This window comes from Morone saxatilis, unplaced genomic scaffold (genome assembly GCF_004916995.1).
Source record: "Morone saxatilis isolate NCDOM2014 unplaced genomic scaffold, NCSU_SB_2.0 Contig9, whole genome shotgun sequence".
Classification (NCBI taxonomy): Eukaryota; Metazoa; Chordata; class Actinopteri; family Moronidae; genus Morone; species Morone saxatilis.
The window spans coordinates 21,688,654-21,697,150 of NW_023340268.1; the positions used below are offsets into that span (position 1 = coordinate 21,688,654).

General features: G+C 39.7%; 1 protein-coding gene across 1 annotated transcript; it reads left to right on the forward strand.

The window, feature by feature from the left end:
• Nucleotides 1-550: 550 nt before the first annotated feature.
• On the forward strand, nucleotides 551-8,450 carry si:dkey-81h8.1 (uncharacterized protein LOC100034657 homolog). Its single transcript, XM_035681010.1, has 8 exons — nucleotides 551-646; nucleotides 1,212-1,325; nucleotides 1,435-1,491; nucleotides 2,411-2,548; nucleotides 4,281-4,328; nucleotides 4,494-4,607; nucleotides 6,027-6,116; nucleotides 6,263-8,450. The coding sequence occupies exons 1-8, from the start codon at nucleotides 551-553 to the stop codon at nucleotides 6,368-6,370; spliced, it is 765 nt and encodes a 254-aa protein (XP_035536903.1). The 3' UTR covers nucleotides 6,371-8,450.
• The last annotated feature ends 47 nt before the right edge of the window (nucleotides 8,451-8,497 follow it).

The window sequence follows — 8,497 nt, forward strand, 5'->3', positions numbered from 1 at the left end:
GGGCCTGGACAAAAACAAGCAATCAGAGCTGAGAAAGATTTGGGTTTGAACCTTGAAGAAAGTGGTTTGTTGAGTTTCATTCCCAGGGTCCCAAAGTGTCTGTATTTGACGTCCTGGGAATGAGACTCAAAATTCTGATTGCTCTGATTGGTTGTTTTTATTCAGCCACGGTGCACTAGGAGGGGGATCTGCTACTACACCACTAGATGCCACTAAATCCTACATCCTAAATCCTAAATCCTTGCACACCCTCCCCCAGCGTTACCAGGCTTTTGTGTATCATTTAGGCCTAACAAAGTGCTGAATGTGTTTCTTTCATCACAATTTTCTTGCAAAGACAATTTTTTGCAATGTCTACACCTCTCTAGCTAGCAGTGTTCTTCTTCTCTGCTTTGTGCCAGCAGATTTCTATATCTATTGGCATGTCAGCGACACCAACTGTTGATCAGTAGAACTTAACCTTTTAACCATCCTGTCCAGTCTCTGGCCACTCTTTCTTTTTGACTGCATCCTCTTCTACACACTCTCCTGTCGTTTCATCAGCAGCAGAATGTCTCTGAATGACAAAGACCTGGTACCTGCAGTGGGGAACCTCTCCCCGGGTCAGCTGCAGTCTCTCTTCAAGATGGAGCCCAAGACTCTGGGGGTAAGCTTCATACCTGTCTATCAGCGATTCACAGTCACATTCTACATGCGACAAAGTAGGAACTGACTTTGTATTAGGGTTGGGCGATGTGTTAAAATTTCCCACTGGCTACTTTTAGTCCTGTATGACAGTAAACTGAATATCTTTGGGTTGTGGACAAAACAAGACATTTGAGTACGCTACCTTGGGCAACTAATCGATTAATTAAGAAAATGGTCGGAGGAATAATCGATAATGAAAATAATCGTTAGTTGCAGCCCTAAAATAAACCCTTAATTCACTTGTTTTTCAGTTGGTGTGTACTGTGCCGCTGAACGGGAGCAGCTCTCACTTGTTCTTTGGAGGCAGACCATTAAATGAGCAAAATTTAATTTATTTCCCAAGAAACCCCCCCCCCCAAATAAAAACCACTGGCTTTTATGGGACATAGCATACTGTAATTATATGTGTTCCAGGTGTTCTTACCCTCAATATACAGTAGTAAGTATAGTAAATATGTCCTCCTTTTTTGAGAGCTGTCAACAGATTTGTTTCTTATTATTCTCCCTCCCCCACCCTTCCTCAGGCGATCCAGATCGTTATTGGGGCTCTGATTCTTTGTCTGAGTGCCTCTGTGCTCCAGATCCACGAGGTCCACTTTACAGGAGACGTGGCCCTCTTCCTGATAGTTGTCATACAGGTCAGTTGGAGGCCCATGAATTCACATATAACTTACCTTCCTGCCTTCATATATTCCTCACATTTCCTCCAAATGCTACATATAAGTAAGTTGTATTGTAACCCTCCAGGTGACCTTGTCTGGTTCAGTGTTGGTCCACAGTGGGAGGAAGCCTACTCTCTTTTGGGTGAGTCTCAATCAAACCAGAATTCTTTGTTGCTCTGTGTTATCTGTTGCTGTGTGTTATCATCAAGCTAGATTCATTCAGTAATCTAAAGGAGCAATCCCCCCTACAACACGCTATAACACGATGGCCTCTAGTTTCACAGTGGTAAACTGGCGGCAACAGCTGATAATGCTGCAGCGGTGTGTTCATTGATGTAGGTGTGTTATGAATATTCCGCCTACTCTTCCTCTTTATCTGGAGAGACTCTGGACAGGATGCACAGACTAGTCCCTAAAATGTTATACTGATGCCATCTAATACAAATGTCATAAACTCACTGTTTAGTAACACCATCATTTATTGTAGGAATATTTTAAGAAATTACATAAAAGAATGTAAAGTGTGTGACACTTTTCATATTAGCTGAAACTTTCACTATATCGTGACAGTAGTACATGAGACAGATAATCTGGGAAACAATCAGGTTCCTCTGGCTCCTCCTAGTGCTCCTAATGGGATTTATAAGTATCCACCGGGCCTGAACATCTGTCTCATGTACTACTGTCAGGATATAGTGAAAGTTTCAGTGGTAAGTATTTTTCATAAAAGTTTACTACTTGCAGCTTTAAGTACCTAAAGCTTTGGTTATTTTCTTCTTCAATTATTGTTAATGACAATCTCAATAACAAAGATCATATTTGAGGCTAGTTGTTATTTTGTATGGTAATGTTATTTTATTACACGCAGAGATTTAATTAACTAAAAACTAAAATGGCTTAAACAAAATACTAATGGCCTAAACTAAAGATACATACTTCATACATACTGGCTGTAGAGTGGCAACCCAAGCAGATAATTCTTTTCAATCAGCTCCACTTTTGTCTGGTCAAATACCACCACTGCTCTTCCTGTACATGAGCACTGCTGTTGTCTTTTGTAGGTGAAATGTGTCCTGGTGCTGCATCTCATCAGTGCTGCGTTTGCCACCGCTGCCCTGGGTCTGATGTCCAAACACCTCCCCTACCGCCAGGACTCTTACCACTGTGAACACTGCCGCAGACTGGAGCTACATGCCGTGGTATTGTCTTTAAAACCTACACAGACATTTTCTCATGATCGTAAACCAGTGCGTGGTACAACAGAATAGCCATATCAGCAGCTAGTATTGTTGCTTTTCTGCTGTGAAAATGTTCCTCTGGCTCTGTGGCATCTTCAAGATGAACTTGGATAGTTAAAAATTGCTGGCCTAAACAACAAAACAGCATTTCTGCCAGAAAATTCCATTTTGGGGATAAAAATTATCAGTCTGTTTGGATTTGCTTTCTACATTGTTTGTTTTGGAACATGAGTCTTGCCTGGTGCAAGACTGAAACAATGTTTGCAGGACAGAAATACAGTCCCCTCTCACATTATACTGTCACAGTTTTAATCTACCTATGACATTTTTCTCCCACAGTTACAACAGTAAATATGAGTGGCTATGGTCACATTATATGTAGCACACTACAAATATTTACTGGCAACTGTGATAGTTTCTAAATTTTCCTTAATGTAATTTTAAGTGATCCAGTATGTTTTGACTTTAAAAAGCGTACTTTAATGTGTCGACTGGACTAATTATTATGGTTTTAAAGGTGCACTCCCTGATTTTTTTAATATGTTGTCCAATAGCACCCATTACTTAGTCCCGCCCCTTTTTGCTCTGTGGTACAATAACAGTTCAGTAGGCATCAGAACCTTTATTTCAACTTTATCCTTTCCCATGTTTATATGTCCTATGTGCTAGGCTCGGCTATGTTGAAGCTAAAGTTTTGCTGGGGAGCAATACATTAGCTCATATACATCAATTGTTAGCTAGCAAGTTATATCTAATGGCTAATATTAGCAAGCTAACTAGCTAGCTAATTTACACCAATCGTTACTTACACAAGATGTGATTATATATGTCAGTTTGATGTTTTAACCATCCAATTGTGGTATTTTAGCCTAGAACATAGCATATCTAAGTACAGTAAAGGAGAAAGTTGACCAAGGTTTGATCAGCTGTTATTGGAACAGAAGGGGTCAATTGTGTTGAGTTTCAAAATTAAAACAGGAAGTTAAAGGACTTGTTGGTAGCCTATATATTGGATATTAAAGCAAAAGAAGTGGCTATACCATTTTAAGAACTGAAATTGTAGTGTTATAGTGAACTTTAAAACCACTAGGGGTAGTCACAATATGTCTTTGTCAAACATGTTAGCTAAGGGTAGCTACTAACTGGCCAAGTTAGCATAAACGTCTAAAACGAATAAGTCTGACTGTTTTGGGTTTTTTTGGTCTTCTTGGAAATGCTATTCAGTCTTTTGGTAAATCACAAAGCATTTGAGGAGAAAAAAACAGTTCATGAGTCTGTAACAAGTTAAGAGTCCTTTACTCTTTCTTACCCAGTGGTCCCTGTCAATGTATTGGATAATACATTAATACATGTTGATGGACATTCTTAGCAACCCTCATATAAGCTGTATGTAAGGAAGCAAATGGTACCGCTTTTGTATATAGCCTTCATTTTCCCCCTATAATTCTAGAAAAACTGAGCTAAATTCTTAACCTACTTTATAGAGTGGAATATAAGAAGGGGCATATAACAAACATATTTAATAATCCTTTCTGTGATTGAATCAGTCTTTTTACATGGAGATTTGTTTTCATGCATTAGAGGAGGCAAGCTATGTAGCATACACAGAGCCATCACTGATGTATGACTAGTTGACACTACATGTTATGAAAAAGCACACTCCGTGATTCTTTGTTTCTACTGTCCACTGCAGCAACATTGTTTCAGGAAATGCACTGGGCTGATCGAGCAAAAGTGTAAAGTAAGTGATTGACTACTGTTACAACTAATACTGTGGTCAGATCTCTTGTAGAGTGCATGTAGAACACAGAAATGTCTTTCACCAATGAGAAACACAGCAAGAAACACATTGTTTCATACTGGTCCTGTTTTCTCACCGTATGTGCTCTTGGATTTCTCTGTCTAGCTGTTGATTGACGGGATCCTGGGCACACTGGTGATCTTCCTGGTGCTGGAGCTGTTGATCTGTATCACTGCCATGCTGTTCGGACTCAGTGTCCTTGCTGCTGGTGGAACCCAGGTGAGCTATTTTAAAACTCCAAGTCTACAGACTACTTAAAAAGTACCCATATAATGCAGGAGTAAAGCAATTACATTACATATTGTACATTCAATAAGTGGTAAACTAGATTATACATGTAGTAATAAATCATATGTGGTTAGGTGAGATGGGAGGTGAGTGGTTGGTAAGGTGTGGTGAATCACCTGCTCTGTTAAACTAAGTGGTATATCATTGAAATACAATGATAACTTAATAGTTAGGTTTTTGGGTAACAATTTATTTTACATATTCACCATTAACTAGTTGCTTATTAGCATGCTATTGGCTATTTATTAGTCAATTTCAATTTCATTAGTTAATAATGGATTGTAGGCTAAGATAACCATGTATATTAGATTGTAATGTGTGTGGAATAATAGCATTATACATGACTTCTTTATTTTGATATCTGCCTTATATATCGGCTATCGGCTGCCCTGCTCTCTAAATATCGGAATCAGCCATTTAGAGTTCTTTGGACACTACTGACACTTGTAGTTTGTGTTTTGTTACACAAGAACACAGCATCCAGTTCTGCGTCCGCTAGCTGTGTCATTGAACGCGCGGAAGCTCATGCCTCGCCCCCTACAGGAACACCTTCAGACCTACCCCCCCCGGGCCACGACTCTGCCGACACCACGCATACATACGCACTCATCCACTCTCATGCACACAACAACTCTCCTCAACCCTCCTCTATCACCTTACACTCTTACCTCCTCACATCCCTTATTTGCTATCACCGGCCCACTGTCATCACAGCAACGTATCTCCGCCACACTCTTTTTAAATCTTACGCAAGCAGGTCCTAGACCCGCGACACCTCCTTACTCACATGTTACACACGAACCACGACAGTGACCGACCCATGAAGCCAAGCACTTCGGCGCCTCAGATCCCAACGCCGACACCCCTAACCCCCGACCTACATCCACCGCCGCACGATTCGTTCCAGGGAAAACTAATGACCTAGTAGATATAGTCATGCAGAATAAGGCATTAATATGTTCTTTATAATGACTAATAAAGAGCCAGTATGCTACTAGTATGCATGCTAATAAGCAACTAGTTAATGGTGATATGTGTACTTTAATATAAAGTGTTTCTATAGGTACTCACCACTGCTGAGGAGCCCCTGAGCAACTCCCCCAGTGGCTCCAGTGGAATTGCCCAAGGGCTTCCCGATCAGATCTGGTTGAACTGGGCAGCTCCCAGCTCTACTTGAGTCTTTGTGCTTACTTTATCCACCTTAGTTGTATTAGCATTTTAAGTACAAATTGAATTGAGACATTAAAAGCTGGTCCTGTTACTGTCAGTAGTCTGGCAGAAGGCTGAGATGAAACTACTACAAAAAGTTACACGTGTGTGTGTGTGTGTGTGTGTGTGTGTCTCCCACAGGCTCCCAGCCACAGACCTGTCTATCCACAGACTCGCCCACCACCTGTTCCAGCTGTGCAGGTTGTTCCAGCTGCAGCTGAGCCATCTCAGGTACCTAACTAACTGAGTCCCTGTGAGCTTATTTCCTCAGCTGTGTCTTCATTAGTTAGTCTTGCTGATTTACCACTCCCTTAAATTACAATTTAAAATGCTGATATCTTCTACAAGCCGTGTTCTCATTTTATGTGTATCAGCAGGTGGCTGTAGTTGTGACTGAACCAGATTCAGAGCAGGGGGAGGACATCTCCACCCCCCCCACTGAACCCCAGGTGGAGCCGATAGAAGCTGTGACCTCAGAGCCCTGATCTCAGCACACACTGCGGTGTCATGTCATGTCAGTCAGAGGGTAAATATGGATGTTAATTTGGGAAAACTACTCCTGCTGCTCGTTGTAATTAGGACTCAGTTATCTCCCATTTAGCTCGATGGCTCATGTATCAACTCAGGGGACAAAGGGACAACAGATCAGCGGATGGCAGCAGTTTAAGATGATGCAAACACAGGGTTCCCACACGTCCTGGAAAACCTGGAAATTTAGAGACTAGTTTTCCAGTCATGGAAACACCTGGAAATTGATTAAAATGACCAAATATCCTGGAAATAATCAGTGTTGTCCTGGAAATTTTTTATTGTATTTTAGGCCCTGATTCAGATCGCCTCTGTAAACCTGGGTGCATTTTATGTTTGGAACTCGACTGTTGGTAGGACGACACTTCAGAGTGGGGGTAGCAGACGTGAAGCAGAACTGACCTACAGCGATCTTTTCGCCATCAACTCTGTATCTACATCTATGTTATATCTATGTGCATTCAGCCTGTTAATGAAATGTACTATTGTTGTTTTTAATTGTACATGCAATGGACACTGACTCTCTACTTCTTATTTTAGTAGGCTACAGTGTTGGTCTTGTTACTCCAAAATTTTTATTAATTAGTCATTACTCGTTACTCTTTTCAAAAGTAATATTATTACTTTACCCATTACTCCCTGCCAACAGTAATTTGTTTTATTTATTTCTGCTTCACCCCACAGAATTGGTAATTGTGTCCTTTCTCCCAAAAATTCAGACCCAAAATCCAGTTTTGTTTGTTAAATGGGAATATAATGGGAATACTTCCAACAGCTGAATGTAAGCATTTCCATCTACCGAGCTAATTTCTTGCTTCCTGATGTGCACGATTACAAAAATGAATCTATGGATGTGATCAGATTGTTGGATTTTAAATCAGCAGTGGGGTGACAACAAAAGTAAGGTTGTAACTAGTTACAATCAGTAACTACAAAAAAAATAAGGGTAACTGTAACAGTATCACTGTAATTTATTAGTAATTAGTTACTGGGGAAAGTAATATTATTACTGTAATATCATTATTAGTAATACCTTAGCACCCAAGACTCATAGGCTCATAGGTGAGAAGATACATTTAAAAAATATAAATAAAATAAATAAATTCTACTTGACCTGTTTCATATGGGCTGTGGAAAAATTAGTGTTACAGTTAGAGGAAAACTGCTGGAAAGTGTTACCAATTTGCAGAAACTGCAGCGGAAAAATCGGCACCTGGAAGCGAGCAGGAAGTGTCCTACAAACACTAAAACTGGAGTTAAATGTGTCAATACTAGGCTTGCCGGGAAATTATATGAAGGCTGTCCTATATTGTCAAAAAAAATCCTGGAAAATTATTTCTTAAAAAGTGTGGGAACCCTGAAATAATAAGGATAAAAATATATATTAATGTCCCAACACGTTTTACACATAAACAACAGGTTGCCATCCTGTCCCTTTACTTCTGGCATGACATGAACATCAGCACCAGTGTTAGCGCTGCTGCACCCACAGTACAGTATGTTGTGATTGTGATATGGATCATCATGGTGTTATTGGTCATTTATTCTTCCAATACAAAGAACACTAAAGTCAGTATAGTCAGAGAAATAAAAAAGACAAGCATGGGAAGGCAAAGACGGTGGTCCCTGTTGGTATGTTGAATATATATTCACTTCACTAATAGTGTGCACATTTTGTATTTATTAGAACAAAGGCAGATTCAACATGCAACATAAAACTAATCTTTTAACTAATTTTAAACTTTAAGCCATTATAGAATGAATTGATGAAAGAATATTACAGCAGTCGATCTTCTGTCTATTGTCCATTCATACTTAAGATCTGATATCTTGAGATTAAAACTTAAAGAAGTATTCCAATGATGTAGTGCTTCCATAAAGTTTCTCCTTTGGGGACAATTAAATCTATTGATGTCTTAAAAACCTCTTGTCTCCAAGCCCAAATTACAGTCACCCTGAAGACATCACAATGATATAATTATGGTTATATTTAACATTTGATTAACCTGTTTATGTACATTAAAGCTGCAGTAGATTACTTTTTGTCATATTTGCTGAAGCTTACACTATATCCTGACAGTAGT